The sequence below is a fragment of the Sceloporus occidentalis genome, unplaced genomic scaffold (assembly GCF_023333645.1).
Source record: "Sceloporus occidentalis isolate IW3139 unplaced genomic scaffold, rSceOcc1.0.p SCAF_373, whole genome shotgun sequence".
NCBI lineage: Eukaryota > Metazoa > Chordata > Lepidosauria > Squamata > Phrynosomatidae > Sceloporus > Sceloporus occidentalis.
The window spans coordinates 236,131-255,085 of record NW_028317353.1 but is presented as its reverse complement, the minus strand read 5'-3'; the positions used below and the strand labels follow the sequence as shown (position 1 = coordinate 255,085).

Below are 18,955 nucleotides of genomic sequence, written 5' to 3'. Positions count from 1 at the left end.
TCGTACCGCGCCGCGGAATATGTCGGTGCCATATTACCCAATAAATAATAATAATGTTTCTTTCTCCGTTCAATGGAAATGTAAGATCTGGGATAAAATGATTACCCGGCACTCAGTATAAGCACCACATTCCGTGTTTTAACCCCTTAAGGCCTGGCTTGACGTGTGTAATGTAAATAAGGTCATTAACGCGTGTTTTCTTTAGCAGATTGCGGGGCGTCGCGCTCCGTCACACGCTGTTCCATATTCATATTTCTAACACTTTTTGATCGGTGGTCAGAGGGGTTTTCAAAAGCTTTTGTTGATAATAAATAATAATAATAAATGTCTGCTGGAAGGGGTTCGTTTGGGGACTTTTCCTTATCTTCTCACATGTGATTAGATGAGGCTTGTGATTATACTATGATGTCATCACAATACTCTCTGTAACGATGTATTTGTTTAGAAATGTATTATTAATAGATTTTACATTTTTCTTCTCTTGAATGGATACTAAAAGGATCCAGTCATGGTGTAATTTATTTTTATTTAAGCTTCGCGTCTTCTGTATTCTTTGAAAAGTACAACAAATTCTTATCTTAAAATTGTTAAAGATAATATTTTCTTAACCCTTTTTTTAACCCTTTTATGGCTTTGCGACCGTTCTATTTGGTTTCCATGGATTCCATCCATAACAACAAGTGGACAGAAGAAATATCATCGATATACCCAACCAAATACGCATTATTGGCTATTGGCGCTCACATTCTATTAATATTATAATATTTCTGCTCAGAAAAAAAGATGCTTTTCATTTTGTAGAATAAAATAGCATTTATTTAAAATGAATATCATAAAATCTCTCTAAATATACAGAAAAAGAGCTTCCAATTACAAAAAATATCTGTAACCTTTCAAATACATTATAGGATAGATTACTATTATTATTATTATTTTTATTATCGTTATTGTTATTTACATTTTTAATCAGAAGGTTTAATCACATAAAGAAACAACAAAACGTTTACACAAGTTTCTTTTTTGTGCAACAACCAGTGCCTGCTTTTGTATCAGATGACATTTAAGCATTCCCTTTAAATTTATGAATGGGGCCTCTTCTGCGTGATTATTTCTTTCTGGGGAGACCTTGGTTATTATTAATTAATATCCGGAATAATATCACTAATATTTTAATAATAAAATCAGCAAAGTGGATGAAGAAGCCCAGTTAAGGTTTTCTAACAGCTTATGTGAAGTATGGCGGCGGCGTGTGGGGGAGGGGAGGCTGTTCGTATCACTACCTTTGTAATAATAAAAACACGTCGCCCTCGTCGGTCTCTGTTAGCGCGGAATGAAGCTCAGCTGGTAGGCTCGGGGAATGTTTCCAAATCCGCTGATCTCCGGGGTGAGGTCGAGCTCTTCTCTGTCCGCGGCAGACTTAAGGGTGAAGTTCTGCAGGATGGTGGTGAGGAACAAGAAGAGCTCCATGCGAGCCAGGCCCTCTCCGGCGCAGATCCGCTTCCCTGTGGGGTGGGAGAGAAGAGACATGGAATCGCTGTAGGCGACATCAGAATGCGGATGTGTGTGATGGGATTTGGGCAGAGAGAGGTACCCGAGGAGAATGGCATGAATCCGTCTTTCTTGGAGAATTTTCCCTCGTTATCCAGGAAATGTCCCGGGTTGAAGTCGTGCGGATTCTTAAACTGCTTGGGGTCGCGGAGAACTGAACTGAGCAGCGGGTAGACGGTGGTGCCCTGAGAATGAGGGAGAACGTCTTACAGCGCAGGGAATCAGACATCAAACCGTTTGTTTATTAATAAAATATAATGTTTAAAAAAGGGAACTTTCAGCTTTTGACCCAATAAACACACTGAGCTGATGTTTTATGGCGATGCTAATGAAGTCCGTTCCCCATAGACTCTCATTATTCTGATGGTCCCTCTGGGAGGTGAAGACATTCTGAGTCCTTTCCAGAAGGCACATGGTCTCGGAATAGTTTGGGATATAATAAAGGCAAAGCCTCTTCCTATACAGGGCAATAAACATTTGGACTCCACAGCTGATGGTGGCCGTCCAGTTGTTTGGATATTTTTCGGAAAAGATGGGCGAGCCAAGCATTGAGTTGATATTGAATTATCTTTGTGATTCTCACCTTGGGAATAAAGTATCCTCTGAATTCAACATCTTGAGTCACTTTGTGTGGAAGTCCAAGGGGTATGAGGTCGATGAATCTCTGGACCTCGTGGATGACGGCGTCCGTGTACGGCATGCGCGAACGGTCTTCGATACACGGCGCCCTGTTTCTGCCAACGACCCGGTCAATCTCCTGGTGTAAGCGTTCTAGGGGCAAAGGAGACAACAAGGGACATAGGTTTGGGGAAGATATCCCCACCGGAGACATGATACCGATATATTCGCTCTATTATTATCCCTTCGGGGTAACATGGCTGACTCTATACCTTCCACGTCCGGGTGCTTGAGAAGGATCATGAGGCAGTAACGCAGCGTTGTGCTCACAGTTTCTGTCCCGGCCCCGAACATATCAAACGTGGTGTTAAGAATCCCATCCATGTGAAACTCGGTGTCTGGTATGTTCTTCTCCTGCGATGACATTAAGGGGGAGAGAGGCAGAAAATAAGGGTTTGCTTAATTCTGGTTAAAACACAAACATGGCCTCCCCGATTTGCTTTCTAATCCCGAGACGGAGTCCTGGGCTCCCCATCTTCCCCACGTTCTAAAACAACCATCGTAGGGTTCTGTGATACTGCGTCCGACGTCACATTCTACGCTGTTCCCCAAAACCATCCACGTTCTACATGAACCATCAGAAACCTGCAATAAATATTAGAATAGAATATTTGCCGTTCTCGTCTATCGAGCCTCACCAGACCCGGTTCCCGGACTCCACAACGAAGCCTCTCTGCTGTTTGCTGGACTCACCTGCTCCATCCTTATGAGGAAGCAGTCGATGAAGTCTCGGGGGGAGTTGAGGTCCAGGGTCTCCTGGTGCATTTTGACTCTCTCCGAAACAAATTCTTTTATCCCCTTAATGGCGTCGAAGAGCTTGTTGTGGGGTCCGGGTAATTTCCCGAAGACCTTTGGGTATACGTTATACATCTGTAAGAGAGCAAACGAGAGGATTGAGAAAGGTCATAACGAGACACAATGTATAATAATCTTCCCAAGAACAGAACCAGATCTGATCAACTAAACGGTCAAAAATTAAAAATAAAAACCGTTTGGAAAAGAAACATCTCGACCCAACATGTGGACCAATAAGCTAGAAATACAGACCAGAAATAAAGAGAACCCATTACCAGTTACCAAAAAACCTTAACAAAAATGTTTGAAATTATCATCTTTACATGAAATAAAACTTTATCTGCCAATTTAACCAAAACTTTTTGAAGGCTCTACCAGCACCTGACCTGCTCCCCAACACTGAACCGAGCGTCACCCACCTGACCCCAAACAGAACTGAAGCCTCTAAATGTTTCATTAAAGAGGCCGAGTAATCGCAGAAAGTTCTTGTCTTCGTACTCAAACCGGTTCCCGAAGACCACCGAGCAGATGACGTTAGACACGGCTCTGCTGAAGTAGTAGGTGGGATTCAAAGGCTGCCCTACGAGGGAGACGGAGACCAAAGAACGATCAGAAACCCAAACTCCTGCCAGATAACGTACCGTCTGGAGCTGGTGGTCCTAGCGCTGAAGCCCCCAACACAAGAGGACCATTTAACCCTTCATTTTCTGTAAGATTGGAGTTTATACATTCCCACAAAGGAGTCAAATTGTTTCCTTTGTTGTTTCCTGACAATGGAATGAAATTATTGGTCTCAAAATATCTGCCTCGGTTTGGTACGATTTGTAATGATATCTTGGATTCTGTTTAAAGTGTTTTTGTTGGCGGGGTCGATATTTGATGTTTTGCGTTTTTCCGGATAATTCACACACCGTTGGTTCTCCTGAGCTCCTCGATGAGGAAAGACGCTTCCTCCTGGATTCGCTCCTCGATGCTCCTCTTCCCCATCCCGAAGTTTCTCAGGGTCATGAGAGAGAATCGGCGCAGCTGCTTCCAGCGCTCGCCGTTACTGCCGATGACGCCTGCGATAGAGAATAGAATGGATAAGAAAGTCCCTCGCGCCGCGGGCCGACACAGACAGAAGGGGGCTAAACGCCGGGAAGGGGGCGAGATGAGGGCGGGGTATTTTCAGCGGAAATGGCTGCCCCCGCAGAGCAGAAGCCCGGGGATATTTAATGGGCCGGTGAAGTCGTTTAGCGTTAAACAAGTAATGAGATAAAACGCTGCGTTCCTCTTCACCTCACCGGGGCGACCCTTCCTAACGAGGGAAGCGATCCTCACCGTGACCGTTATCGCTTATCTTATCCAGAAGCGGCATGTGCCCCCGACCAGAAAATTCCTCCCCGCGGTCGTTCAGAGCCTCTTTCACCGCCTCGTAACCATAGAGGACCACGACTCGCTCCATGCCCATGTAAACAGTGTAGACCGGACCATATTTCTCACCGAGCTAGAGGGGCGATAATGCAGACCCTTATTATAATATTATCATTATTAAATATATTATTATTATTGTTCAATTTATTATTAATATTATTATTATGCAATATATTATTATTATTATTATCGTCATCATCATCATTTTTATTATTATTATTTATTATTGTTATTATTTTTCTTTTATTATTATTATTGTTTTCTTCTATTTATTTAATATGTTATTAGATGTTTTGTGTTTATTAGTATTATTAGTCTTATCTACCCAGAAAAAAATATGTATTAAAATATTAAACAAAATATCAAATATCTCAAGCTACTAAAAGTTAATTTTCTCCTAACTTGTTAACCAATAATGAACAAAATGTTTGTGGAGCCAAAATTATGTGCTTCTCATCATCGTCTCAAAACAAACCGAATAACAGAAAATGTCCAAAAACAGCAACATAATACAATTATTATAAATCATTTTACGGAGGTAAATTTATCTCTACGGGCAGAATAGTAATTCGGTTAAAGAAATATAGTAAACAGATAAAAAAAGTAACATTAAACTAGTCATTAAATCCAACTTAATATGTTAAAATTGGACAATAATGTTAAAGATTTGTTAAAAAGTTAAAATATAACTTATCATTGTAGCATATTATATACCGAATGAGCAAAAAAATAGTAAAATTCCAAAAATAATAGACAATATTATTCCTAGAAATCTACAACAAAATTATTGAATTAAAATGAATTTGTGGGCGACAAAATAAACCATTTACATTTACTTAGCCCTTAAAAAACTTTGCATTTTAACAGAAAATTTGCTTCCTCATTTCCTTTAAATAAATGAAAAACCACCAGAGAATTCCTTGAAAAAAATCAACGTCGAATGTGGTTTCTAAAATAGTAGTTTTTATTTTTCAATTTTTAGAAAATGTTTCTAAATTAAGAAATCAGGGCAAAATGTGTATAAAATCAGACCCCCCCCCCCCCACTCCTGTCTTCGGAGGTCGTTTCTGGTTCTTTACTTTTTTCCCGTGTTTTAGCTCTTTTTCTCACTTACTTTAACAAGCGACGCGAAGATCTTTTTTCCGTTGAGATGAAGAATGTTCCCCAAAACGGGCAGTGGGGTCGGTCCGGGGGGGAGCCGCGCTTTGCCCGGATTTGGACTGCTTTGCGTTAAAGCATAGAGCAGGAATACGACGCAGACCACGAGCAGTAAGGTGGAGAGTCCGAGGAGCTCCATGCTGGGGCCGTGTTCTCAGGTAATCGCCACACCTGTGTTCCACACGGTATTTATACACGAGATCCCACAATAGCCCCGAGCCTGGCTCCCTGCCCGCTTCCTTCATATTAAGCCGAGAGGAACTCGTTTGTCCTCAGTGACCACCTGATAGCGAAATATTCCAGGAGCTCCCAGGTCTAAAGGACAGGAGGTCGCAGGTGACCCGGTCATCAGCGCCATACACAGAATGCTTCTTCTCCGGGGGGCCTCTATAGAGAGCTTGGGGGTCTCTCGCACGCCCCGCACTTTGATTTTTAATGCAATACATTTTCTGTTTATTATGACGGCTCCGGCCACGGATTGTGAGCTCACAGGCGCAGCTTCCTCGTCTCCTGCGGTGTCATTAAGTCTGATCTGTATTTGCGTTCTGCTGGCGTCTTATCAGCGCCTCGGAATCTGATAATGCGGCTATAAAAAAATATATAAATAATAATAATAATATAATAATAATAAAATAATATAATAATAATAATATAATAATAATAATATAATAGTTATAGTTGTAATATAAATATAATAGTAATAATAAATATAATAAAAATAGTAATAATAATAATAATATAATAATAATAATAATAATAATAATAAATAATAATATAATAATAATATACAAGGTCTTCATCTTTACACCCTTGGGTTATGTTTGTCAGATCATTATGGATAGTAGATAACCCCCAGCGCTGTATACAGTAATATAACCCCCAGCGCTGTATACAGTAATATAACCCCCAGCGCTGTATACAGTAATATAACCCCCAGCGCTGTATACAGTAATATAACCCCCCAGCGCTGTATACAGTAATATAACCCCCAGCGCTGTATACAGTAATATAACCCCCAGCGCTGTATACAGTAATATAACCCCCAGCGCTGTATACAGTAATATAACCCCCAGCACTGTATACAGTAATATAACCCCAGCGCTGTATACAGTAATATAACCCCCAGCACTGTATACAGTAATATAACCCCCAGCGCTGTATACAGTAATATAACCCCAACGCTGTATACAGTAATATAACCCCCAGCGCTGTATACTGTAATATAACCCCCCAGCGCTGTATACAGTAATATAACCCCCAGCGCTGTATACAGTAATAACCCCCAGCGCTGTATACAGTAATATAACCCCCCAGCGCTGTATACAGTAATATAACCCCCTGGAGCCGCCGTCGCTGTCAGTCATGTGATATTTTGGGAGATTTTCCCGGCTCAAACACCGCACTGAGCTGATGCTTTATGGCGATGCTAATGAAGTCCGTTCCTCCATAGACTTCCATTAGACAGAGAGTCCAGCTGGGTGATTAAGACTGAGACGTTCTATTGTATCCCCCAGACAGTATGAAAAGGAGCATCATACAAATGGCTGTCTGAAAACATATATTATGGGGCAAAACTACACCTGGGTTAAAAAAAAGGGCAATAATTTAGAAAATAATTTTTAATCTAAAACTGGGAATAAGACAATCGGGTGGAAGTTTCTCTTTAACAAATTGCTTGTTTATGTAAACGTCGGAGAATAATCCTCTTAGTCAACACAATGCCGCTCCCGTAGCGCTCTATTTATTAGCGCTCTATTTATAAAATGTTTTTCTTCATGGAAGACGCCCTGGGAAATTAAGTGATTTCTCTGCTTTATAAATGGAATATTTAATGAATAATTAATTATAATTTGGAAATTGCTGCCATTATGAATTCGACGCGCGTGGGACGGGGCTGGGTGTGAAGTGGAAGTTATTTGTGAAACTGCTTCATACGCAGAACTCGGGCATTTTGTCAAACGGACACGAAGCGTTTCTCGTCCCAGGTTTTGGATTCAGGAGCCGTATGTCTATCCCATGCATGTTTATCATATTAATTAACATACATATAACATCTTAATAATAATAATAACAACTCTTAATAATAATAATAATAATAATAATAATAATAATAATAATATGAATAATAATATGAATAATAAAAATAATAATCTGAATAATAATAATATGAATAATAATAATCTGAATAATAATAATAATAATAATAATATGAATAATAATATGAATAATAATAATAATAATAATAATATGAATAATAATAATAATAATAATAATATGAATAATAATAATAATAATAATAATATGAATAATAATATGAATAATAATAATATGAATAATAATATGAATAATAATAATAATAATATGAATAATATGAATAATAATAATAATAATATGAATAATATGAATAATAATATGAATAATAATAATGATGAGTGTCCCTATAAATGAAGAGGAGTTATATTTATGGGATACAGAGCTTTCTGTTCCAAGGACCTATTTTTGGGGGGAATCTCTGCAGCTTTTGGAGAAAATGTTCTATTGCTTGGCAGGAGGATTGAGTGATGTTCAGAGTCAATGACATCTATTTATATAAATTGTTGACATGATGTCAAATTACATTAACAAAGTTAAAAAATATATTTTTTTATTAACAAGGCAATTTTTGAAATAATTTCTGTAGGAGACAGAATTGTAAAGATTTGAGCTGCTTTTTATAATTTTAAGGGCAAGAAACTCTATGAGGTCATCATGTTGGCATTGGTGATGTCATAGGTGTAGTAGGAGACCACATGCTATCAGCTCCCCAGTTTACTTACCCTCTTTAACTCTTTACTCATTTCGGGTTTTCCCCCTACGGATATTCTCTCGGGTTTCTCTAGAGAAACCTGTAACTGGTACTAAGCAGGTCCCTGCCACAGCAGAAGCTCATTACAGCCCGTGCTGTACAGGAGGCAGAATGAGGACGTTTATGTTCGGTGATTCTTGTTTCTTATGTTTGTCTTTGTTTGTTTGTTTTTTTTCACCTTATAATTTGTATCAACGGATTTGTATCAAATTCAAAAAAATAATATAATTACGTTTTTTTGGGTCAGATATCGGAATCAATGCGTTCCGGAGACTCCTGAGTGTTATATTTATTCTTTCCCCACTGGGATTTTTAATCTATAATCTAATGTAAAGATGAACTATTTAATGAATAAATTATTATGATCTTTAAATCGTCTCAATTATCAATTGGACACGCGTGGGGCGAGGCCGGGTGTGCACCAAGTGGGACTTATTCGGGAAACCTTTTCTCATGCGTAACGCGGCACAAAGTGTTCTCGCGGATTCCGTTTTTTTAATCTGTTTACGTTTCGCTGGTAAATAATCTGATTGGCTAATAGTTTGTAGTTTATGACATCTGATATTTAGTAATCAGTTGTTTCGGATAAAGGGATATTGGAATAAAGGCGGCACCTGCGCGGCGAGGGGGTCACAACTTCTTTCATTGGCAGGTACTTGACACTCCTACGCAAAGATCCATAAGGGATACTGAACATATATATATATAGTGAACGTAAGGACGATTCTAGCACGGCCAGAGAGAAAGAAGAAGAGAGAGAGAGAGAGAGAGAGAAAGGAGAAGAGTGAAAGAAGGAGAGAGAAAGAAAAAAGTGAGAGAAGAGAAAGAAAGGAGAAGAGAGAGAGAAAGAAAGAAAGAAAAAAGTGAGAGAAGGAGAAAAGGAGAGAGAAAGACCCAAAATGTCTCTTAATGCAGCTACAGGTCAGAAAAATGATGTCACTGATACTAAGTATCCTGTAGAAAGCTGTCTGTATTGTTTTGGTGGAGGTCACTTTACATGGGACGGTCTCTTTAACCCATTAAACACGTCGCTGTCATACGGTCACTTTACACGGGACTGTCTCTTTAACCCATTAAACACGGCGCTGTCATTAGGTCACTTTACACGGGACTGTCTCTTTAACCCTTTAAACATGTCATTGGGTCCTGTTACACATCACTATCCTGTTAACCCATTAAATATATCACTGCCAATAGATTTTGTGACTCCTACATGGGACAAACAGAGCATCAGAACCATTTATAAATAGCTTAGTTCTGCAGAGTGAGAAGAGCCGGCGTGGATCGTTACTAAATTACCGTTAATTACCGTTCTCATTCATTTCTCAGGCTGGGAGAAGATTGAGCTCCGCTCCTTCATTTTAGGCCTCGTTGTCCTCTGTCTCTCCTACCTACTATTGCTCCAGAAGAGGAGAGGCAAACTGCCCCCGGGCCCTCGACCTCTGCCCCTGGTGGGCAATCTCCACCAACTGGACACCAAAGACATGGTCAAGTCCCTGGAAGCCGTACGTCTGCCGTCTCTGAATTCAAACAATTAACCTGTAATGAATAATTTATGAATATTTTGGGTATGTCGTAAATATGCGATTTCTCATTTGACGGAATTTTCCTCTTTTTTTCTTTTCCTCTTTCGTGTTCCGTCACCGTTAGTTGAGCAAGAAGTACGGTCCGGTCTTCACCGTCTACCTAGGACGGAAACCCAACGTGATTCTCTACGGGTACCGGGCGGTGAGAGAGGCTCTGGTGGAGCAGGCGGATAACTTCAGCGGGAGAGGAGACTTCGCGGCCGTTCACACCTTCACCCAAGGGAACGGTAAAGAGCAATTTCTCCAAAAAACACGGTCCCCGTATAAATATTTTACTAGAACCAAACCCATGGATCCTTCTACATCCAACCAGATCAGGGAGAACAAAGGGAGAAAGGTGGAAAGATAATGAGAAAAAAAGGGAGAAGAGGTGAGGATGGAAATCAAAGAGACAGAGCAGGGAGAAGATAGGGAGACAGCGCAGGGAGACAGCGCAGGGAGACAGAGCGGGGAGACAGCGCGGGGAGACAGAGCGGGGAGACAGAGCGGGGAGACAGCGCAGGGAGACAGAGCGGGGAGACAGCGCGGGGAGACAGAGCGGGGAGACAGCGCGGGGAGACAGCGCGGGGAGACAGAGCGGGGAGACAGAGCAGGGAGACAGCGGGGGGAGACAGAGCGGGGAGACAGAGCGGGGAGTCAGAGCGGGGAGACAGAGCGGGGAGTCAGAGCGGGGAGACAGAGCGGGGAGACAGCGCGGGGAGACAGAGCGGGGAGACAGCGCGGGGAGACAGAGCGGGGAGACAGCGCAGGGAGACAGAGCGGGGAGACAGCGCGGGGAGACAGAGCGGGGAGACAGCGCGGGGAGACAGAGCGGGGAGACAGCGCGGGGAGACAGAGCGGGGAGACAGAGCTGGGAGACAGAGCGGGGAGACAGAGCGGGGAGACAGAGCGGGGAGACAGAGCGGGGAGACAGAGCAGGGAGACAGCTTTGGGACAGAGGAACCTCTCTCGTGTTCTTGTTCTGGCCTCCATCCCAGATCATGTAGACAAACAATAGGATATAAAGCAGATCTGTGCCGTGTTCCAGAACACTCGATACGAGGATTACCGCGTTATTATCCGCAAGAGAGAACATTCAACACAACTATACAACCCCGAACAAACAGTAATGTGATCTGCGCGAACCGGGAGGAGCAGGGGGGTAAAGACTACTTCACAAACACAATGTGATCGCTGAACCCAACAACGTCTTCAGGTCCGGCCCGGGTAGCGAATTCCGATGGTTTATGAACGGTCAGCACAAACAAGAGGGAGAAATCTGTAGCGCTATCCCTTTTGGTTCCAGGTTAATAATCTGAGAGCCAGGTGGGTTTTGGGGATGATTGTTGGGGAAATGGGTCTGTGTTGTCCCGCTAGCCCAAAGAGATGCAAGATTTTGTCACTGATGAAGCCATTGTAACTGGAAACATTGCCTACAGTCTGTAGCGGGAACAGAAAAGGGTAAAATGGTCCATCTCAAGACAGGCATAGCGTGGGGGTCTTTCCATTCCCTTGGTAGAGACTTCATATCATGGGAGCCTCCACCAGAAAGTAGACTTGTTCTAGGTCTTGTGAATTCTTGATCCATGAAGAAACCAAGTGACAGAGGTGCAACTGAGTCAGTTTAGAGGAAAAGGTTTAGACTGGCGGTACCCGCGTGCGATGAGTACATGTGCAGTAATCCACGCTCTGACTCTAGGAATCGCCTTCTCCAACGGAGAGAAATGGAAGGTCCTTCGACGTTTTGCTCTCGCCACCTTGAGGAATTTTGGGATGGGTAAGAGGAGCGTGGAGGAGCGAATCCAGGGAGAGGCCCAGTTTTTGTTGGAAGAGATCACGAAAACCAAGCGTGAGTATCCCCACTCAGCGTGGACTGACCAGAAAAGGTAAGCTACTGGAGCAAAGGCCAGTCACTCACACTTAGACAAGGCACTGAACACTAACACACATGTACACACTAATACGCACAGCCATATGCACACACTACTGTACTCAGACACTCACACTAACACAACTAGATGCTCGACACTAACACACAGTAACACACGTACACCCTGACACTCACACTAACACACCCAGACCCAGCCACAGGCAGCCAATGAGAGATCAGAGGCAGGACCTCCATGATGTCACAACTCCATTTCTGATGGGATGTCATATGGCAGAAGGTGAGTTACTGAGCGACATATCTCTGCCGAGCGGGGACTCACCATAGGGCAAGTCATCACTCGCTGGCGACGTAACATGTCAGACATGGCTCTGCTATTGGTCGGCGTTATAGACAATGGGCTGTCCTTATTGGATACACAGACTGGATTTTTCAGTTGGCTCCTCCCTTCTTCAGAGCCGACGGTCGTTGCCCCTTGACGGTTGAGACGATCTCGTATCCCACTTCACACCAGGGTCACCTCTCTCTCTCCACAGAGACTCCATTCGATCCCACCCTCTACCTGAGCCGCGCCGTCTCCAACGTCATCTGCAACATCGTCTTCGGAAACCGCTTTGATTATAAAGACGAGAAATTCCTGACTCTTCTCGGGTTACTCAACGACAACTTCCGCCTGATCAGCTCCGGCTGGGGAACGGTGAAAAAAAAAATTAATGATAATTAATAATTATAAAAAATGTATAATAAATTAAAAATAAATAAATAAATTGAATTAGTAAATTAATTGATAATTAAAAAAATTGGAAATAGAGATTTACGAGAGCAATTTTAGAGTCCCTAAAATTATAAGAATTGGTCAATTGGAGAATTGCACAGGTCATCAACCGAAAATGTAAGGAATCTTAGATAGATCAATACTTTTACTATACTGAGAGGGGGGGCTGGATAAGTGGAGCAGCCTCCCAGCAGAGGTGGTAGAGGGTAATACAGTGAGGGTATTAAACATGCACGGGATAGACATACGGCTCCTGAATCTAAGACGAGACCAACGACTGATTAAGGTTTGCAGCAGGAGAAACAGGCGACTAGATGGGGGCCGGATGGGGCCATTGGCGGAATATACGATATTTCACCATAAGTCCTTATTGTTTTAGCCTTGAGAATGAACAAAGGGGAGTCAGGAAAGGGTTAAGATTTAGTAAGTTTTATTAACTATGTATTAAAGATTTTGTGAAGATCATAGAGGTTTCTGTGTAGTCGTTGGGCCAATCAGCTTCGAGCTTCCATAACTCTCTCTGCTTCCTCCAGTTCTATAACATTTATCCGGGGCTCATGAGGCTTCTGCCCGGACCCCACAATCGCATTTTCCGGAACTTCGAGAAGATGAAGCGCAGCATTCAGGAGATGGTGAGGCGTCACGAGGAGACCTTCCAGGAGGACTGTCCACGGGACCTCATAGACTGCTTTCTGACCATGATGCAGAAGGTGGGATCGGAATCTCTCATTTTACGGGGAATGAAAGAATTCCCCGTCATTCTTCAACATTCTTAAGCGCGTTTTATAACAACTCCGCAGGAGAAAGGGAACCCGGCGAGCAGCTTCAACGCGGACACCCTGGCCATGACCACGCTCAACCTGTTCTTTGGAGGAACCGAGACGGTCAGCACCACCCTGAGATACGGACTCCTGATCCTGATGAAGTATCCGGGTGTTACCGGTAGGAAGCAAGGAAACGGCTCCTAATGGGAGGGGTTATATGGAGTAATAGGAGGAGTTATAGGGAGGGTTATGTGGAATAATAGGAGGGGTTATAGGGGGATTTATGGAGAAATGGGAGGGGTTATAGGGAGGGTTATATGGAGTAATAGGAGGGTTGTAGGAAGGGGTTATATAGAGTAATAGGAGGGGTTATAGGGGGGTTTATGGAGTAATAGGAGGGTTGTAGGGAGGGGTTTATGGAATAATGGGAGGTGTTAATGGAGTAATGGGAGGGGTTTATGGAGTAATGGGAGGGGTTATATGATATAGGATGCTGCATGTTCTGATAATTATAAAAGATTTTATTATATAATCTGGGGGAGACGCCTTTATGTTCTGTAACTAATGATGTCATAATAAATACTGTGACATAATATGCAGGGAGGTATTTCTTGCACCTCCGCTCGGTGTAATTACTGATCCTCGGGGCGCTTCCTTTCTGGCTCGATGTGGTGACGGGGAGGAATCAGTAATGAGTAATACTAAGCAGACATTGGGCCCCGAGGGCCAGGCTGGTTTTTTGTATTAAGCGTTGAGACGGTACCTTCGGTGCACCCGGCTGCCCCGGGGTGGGGGTAGATTAATCAGCCGGCTTAACAACCCAAGCTTTACAGAAATGAAAGGCATTTTCTCGCTGCTTTACCACAGCTGGAATCCCTGCTTTAATACAGATGACTGCATTCATAGAACGAGTTTTATTATAGGGGGGGCAATTAATCGTATTTATAAAAATCATTATCCACATATCCAGACCCATGCGTTCATTAGAGCGGCGGAAGCTCCGCCCATGTCCTTTTCTGCCACCCAATTGGCAACAGCGATAAAGCTGCCGACCGGCAACCTAAGGAAAGCAAACACAACGACAGAGCGCGTATCCATGTATTAATAATGAATATTAACCCGAGGGGATGCGTGTTAGGAAGATCTGTTCTTAGGACCCTTAGAATGCTTCTAAGGCAATAAAGCTTTCCGACCTATCACGCGACTCCAAGCTGAAGTCAACCAGACCCTGAGAAATTCCGCGTTGGGAATTATGACATATTACATCGATTCTGCTTCTAACCTTATATTTCTTTTCTCGGAGGCGTTTCCCGGGTAACGCGAGTCCACAGAGCGATCTCAACCCAAAAGAATAGTTTGCAAAGAATGGCCGGGGAAATAATACGCATAATCCGGCAAAATCCTCCGTTTCTCAGGGTGTTCATTTCTCCGCACGGCAACGCGCGATAATATGATGACATTCCGTGTTACTCGGCGCGATAATATAATGACATTCCGTGTTACTCGGCGCGATAATATAATGACATTCCGTGTTACTCGGCGCGATAATATAATGACATTCCGTGTTACTCGGCGCGATAATATAATGACATTCCGTGTTACTCGGCGCGATAATATAATGACATTCCGTGTTACTCGGCGCGATAATATAATGACATTCCGTGTTACTCCGCGCGATAATATAATGACATTCCGTGTTACTCGGCGCGATAATATAATGACATTCCGTGTTACTCGGCGCGATAATATAATCACATTCCGTGTTACGGCTCGCGTGTTATCTGCAGGTCATGCTTTATACACAGGGAGGTCAGAACTCTTCGGTTTCTGGATATAGAATATGATTTTTTTTCCGTATAATATTGCAGGGCTTTAAATCTCTATTATTTAGAAACACAAAGCCTACCGGCAGATCGGCCCCATCCGGCCCCCGTCTAGTCGCCCGTTTCTCCTGCTGTAACGACTCAAACCTTAATCAGTCGTTGGTCTCGTCTTAGATTCAGGAGCCGTATGTCTATCCCATGCATGTTTAATCCCCTCACTGTATTACCCTCTACCACCTCTGCTGGGAGGCTGTTCCATTTATCTATCTGTTATATGTTAACCCTGAGGCAGGTGTGGACCCAATCTATATACCAACATGTTAAAGGACTACTTATTAAAACATAACTGAAATGTACTTCAGAATCGAATAATATTCATATTGGTTCTGCATTCCTTTATGCTAATAAAGTCCGTTCCTCCATTGACTTTCATTAGTAGAAGAGTCTGGCCTGTGATTAAGACTGAGCCATTCTATTGTTCTCCACAGGCAGTATGATAAGGAGTCGGGGGGTTTGTCTAGTAGATTGGGGCTCAGATAACGGAGCGAGAATTTATAAAAATGGCTGAAAACTTTATATTATGGGCAGAAAACAAAACTGGGGTAAAAAAGAGAGAGAGAGAGAATGCAAAAGCAGTATAGCCATGAAAATGATTAACTCTTCTGATTTGAGACTATTTTATGAAAGAAGAGCCCAAATTTCCCTATTGTACAGCACTGTGGAATATGATGGCGCTATATAAAAACAATTAAATAATAATAATAATAATGCAGCTTTTCCCGCTAACGACAGCCTGGGACTTTTTCATTGATTCAGGTCAGACGCTACGTACGCTGTATAAGAACTCTTTGCTACATCTTTGAGTCCTGCCTTAAACGAGGTGGTTTTAAGGTGTTTTCAGACTCTCTGTTTCTTCTCTTTCTGACCAGAGAGAGTCCACGAGGAAATAGACAAAGTGATCGGAAGGAACCGCCGCCCGGCGGCGGAGGATCGGGGCAGGATGCCGTACACTGACGCCGTGATCCACGAAATCCAGCGTTTCACCAACGTCATCCCTCTGAGCCTCCCGCACCGCGTCGTCGAGGACACCTGCTTCAGGGGTTACCAGCTCCCCAAGGTGATGCACCTGGTGGTCCACGCCGACGTCTCAGAGGGACTGAGGACGAGCGGACTGGGGGGAAGCCGGTTGGTGTTAGAACCATGTGGTTGCCCCCGTGAACATCTAAGAGGTCCTACAGACATCTCCTGGCCCCGGTCCTGGAGAACCTCTGTCTGTGAGGTGGGGGAGACGGGGCTGCAGGTCACAGGGTGGGGTGGCATTGATAGGACATAGACTTGGAGTGAGGAACAGCACGATGGCCACCAGGAGGATGGACGCTTCAGCGAGGTGATGGATCACGGATGGAAGCGGAGTCAATATCCTTGATTTTTTTCAGGGCACGGGGGTGATTCCGGTGCTGACTTCGGTCCACTCCGACCCGACCAAGTATGAGGAGCCCCAGAGGTTCAGCCCACAGAACTTTCTGGATGAGAATAACCGCTTCAAGGCTAATGACGCCTTCATGCCCTTCTCTGCAGGTAAACCGCTCCAGACACGGCTGCGCTAACCTTCTCCTTATTACCCTTCAGAAGGGCTGTTAGGACCCCGGGAAGCCATTTATCTCCCCGGACGGATATCTCTAAAGACACGAAGCCAGCGCTCTCTCCGGTCGTCCGATACGAGGTCTCCGCCATTCCCACTACAGCTATGTATCCGCTCCAGACTTACTGTATCTTCAGGAGATAAGTGTCTGCCGTCGGACGAGGGGTTAATTTTCGGTACGAGGGGTTAATTTTCGGGCGTATGTCCCTGAGTCATCGGATTGAGTCGTATTATATAAAGCGCAGGTCACTTTAATCTCTTTATATCATGTTACAGCGGCTTATATAACAGATCTGGGAAGTCGCTCTGTATTCTTTATATAACGTTTATATAATAAAGTGCATATAATACGCGCGGCCACAGGAGGGGCCGGCCCTTAAACCTGTCACTGTCATTAGTACCCGGTGGCCCTTGGAGGGCCGTGTCTCTGTCGGTGTCTCTGCGGGGTCTGACCCGGTCTCGTCCTCTCTTGCAGGGCGGCGGATCTGTCTGGGCGAGGGTTTGGCTCGGATGGAGCTTTTCATTTTCTTTACCACCATCCTTCAAAACTTTGATCTGAAGCCCACGACGCGCCCCGACCTCATCGACCTCACCCCATCCATCAGCGGGGTGGGAAACCTACCCCCCGCGTACCAGCTCCGCATCGTTCCTCGATAACATTCTCCTGAGGCCCCCCAAATATACCCAAAGCCCCCCAAAAAATGTATTCCCGAGATGATAAAATCACATTTATTGCTAAATCTGCGCGATTCACTATAATATACCGTATGTAGCAGAAATAATGATTATTTTTATTAAATATTAGATTTAAATGATATTAAAAATGTATCATAATTTAGTGGGTTTTTTTTAAAAACATATATTTTTCAGATATATATAAATATATATATTCGTCAGACCCACAAATCGCAGTCACCAGATCCTCACATTAACGTTCGTAAGGATTGATAATGCATTTGGATATCGTGTTTCTGTTTGAAATTTTAAATAAAGCTTCCAAAAAAAAAATGATGTTATTGGGCTAAAAAAAAAAATTCAGTAAACCAAAACTTTATTGCATTCGCACAGAATTCTTCTTCTCAGAATATTCCCTTCTTTTTTTTAATGAAAACTGGACGGAACGGTTGATAAAGCAGGGACCGGGCGCTTGTGACCGGCGAGTCTGACACCGACTGTAGAATTCGCATCACAATCTTCAGCAGGGGGGATCTCAGGGTGTCGTTCGGGGCTTTTACACAGGTGTGTAAATAATGTGTGTCACGTGACCTTCTCCGCCCGCTCATTATCTCCGTTTTATTTTACCGTGAAGTTAATCGGATTATCCGCAGCGATCGATACACCCGGCGCTGGTAATGATTACGTAACAGCCCCGCGGGGTATCAGAGGCCGGATCCGCCCCGTTATAGAGCCGGATCAGATATTTTTTTAGCACAAATATTTCATTTAGAACGGCAGAGAAGTCTGCCTCCGAGGGGGGGGCTAACCGTCAACCGTGATATTAGTCCTTTATAGACTATTATTGTAAACAAACATTATAAAATACGTTAACCCTGTAGTAGCCCGTCACGCAGTGATTCGTTAACGGCAGCAGCCAAATAACTCTAATAACGGCTCTTATTCTGAAAGTCACCTGTATTCAAGCAGGGGAACCAGCTGTGACGTAGCACACAGAAAAGCACCAATTGGGATCTTTGGATATCAAAGGAGAATATGAAGGAGTCGGCTTCCGGACTGTGTGACCCCGAGAATCTGCCCCCTTCACCCCGAGACTGGGGTATAAACCCTGAGATAGTTGGTTAAATCCGCGGTTTATATCTCTGATAATCGGGTTGGGCGGGGATGCAGAGCGAGGAGAGAGAATTCATTTTATTAATCCGACTAAAAATAATCAGGGAGGGGAATAAAGTCTGGAATACAGAAACCCAGACCCTGTCGGCGGATCGGCCCCATCTGGCCCGTCTGGACACCCCCTTCTCCTGCTGTAATGACTCAAACCTTAATCGGTCGTTGGTCTCGTCTTAGATTCAGGAGCCGTATGTCTATCCCGTGCATGTTTAATCC

The 18,955-nt window shown here is 43.5% G+C and overlaps 2 protein-coding genes across 6 annotated transcripts; one reads left to right on the top strand and one right to left on the bottom strand.

Annotated features, from left to right (window-relative positions):
* Window positions 1-1,320: 1,320 nt before the first annotated feature.
* Window positions 1,321-9,214, bottom strand: LOC149273485 (cytochrome P450 2C11-like). Of its 5 annotated transcripts, XM_089506228.1 has the most exons (10): window positions 9,171-9,214; window positions 5,549-5,654; window positions 4,342-4,507; window positions 3,933-4,082; window positions 3,441-3,601; window positions 2,920-3,096; window positions 2,439-2,580; window positions 2,132-2,319; window positions 1,592-1,733; window positions 1,321-1,502 (listed from the first exon to the last, which is right to left on the bottom strand). In XM_089506228.1, the coding sequence occupies exons 3-10, from the start codon at window positions 4,469-4,471 to the stop codon at window positions 1,321-1,323; spliced, it is 1,272 nt and encodes a 423-aa protein (XP_089362354.1). In that variant the 5' UTR covers window positions 4,472-4,507; window positions 5,549-5,654; window positions 9,171-9,214. The 5 variants fall into 5 exon arrangements, with proteins under 5 accessions (XP_089362354.1, XP_089362352.1, XP_089362351.1 ...); XM_089506226.1 differs by lacking the exon at window positions 9,171-9,214 and having other exon boundaries at window positions 3,441-3,596; window positions 3,931-4,082; window positions 5,549-5,731; XM_089506225.1 differs by lacking the exon at window positions 9,171-9,214 and having other exon boundaries at window positions 2,920-3,075; window positions 3,420-3,601; window positions 5,549-5,731.
* Window positions 9,215-9,906: 692 nt separating this feature from the next.
* LOC149273484 (cytochrome P450 2F2-like) lies at window positions 9,907-17,551 on the top strand. The gene is made up of 9 exons (XM_089506274.1): window positions 9,907-9,942; window positions 10,088-10,250; window positions 11,702-11,851; window positions 12,427-12,587; window positions 13,199-13,375; window positions 13,466-13,607; window positions 16,182-16,369; window positions 16,689-16,830; window positions 17,370-17,551. Exons 1-9 carry the CDS (start codon window positions 9,922-9,924, stop codon window positions 17,549-17,551), a joined length of 1,326 nt encoding a protein of 441 aa, XP_089362400.1. The 5' UTR covers window positions 9,907-9,921.
* The last annotated feature ends 1,404 nt before the right edge of the window (window positions 17,552-18,955 follow it).

Bases quoted from the DNA above. Each gene is read 5' to 3' on its own strand.
- LOC149273485 (XM_089506225.1), bottom strand. From the start codon at position 5,731: ATGGAGCTCCTCGGACTCTCCACCTTACTGCTCGTGGTCTGCGTCGTA. The intron at 3,076-3,419 runs GTTGGGGAGCAG...GTATACCCAAAG, and splicing joins TGGGTGACGCTCGGTTCAGT to GTCTTCGGGAAATTACCCGG. The intron at 1,503-1,591 runs GTACCTCTCTCT...CCCACCCCACAG, and splicing joins ATTCATGCCATTCTCCTCGG to GGAAGCGGATCTGCGCCGGA.
- LOC149273484 (XM_089506274.1), top strand. From the start codon at position 9,922: ATGGTCAAGTCCCTGGAAGCC. The intron at 9,943-10,087 runs GTACGTCTGCCG...CGTCACCGTTAG, and splicing joins TGGTCAAGTCCCTGGAAGCC to TTGAGCAAGAAGTACGGTCC. The intron at 13,376-13,465 runs GTGGGATCGGAA...ACAACTCCGCAG, and splicing joins TTCTGACCATGATGCAGAAG to GAGAAAGGGAACCCGGCGAG.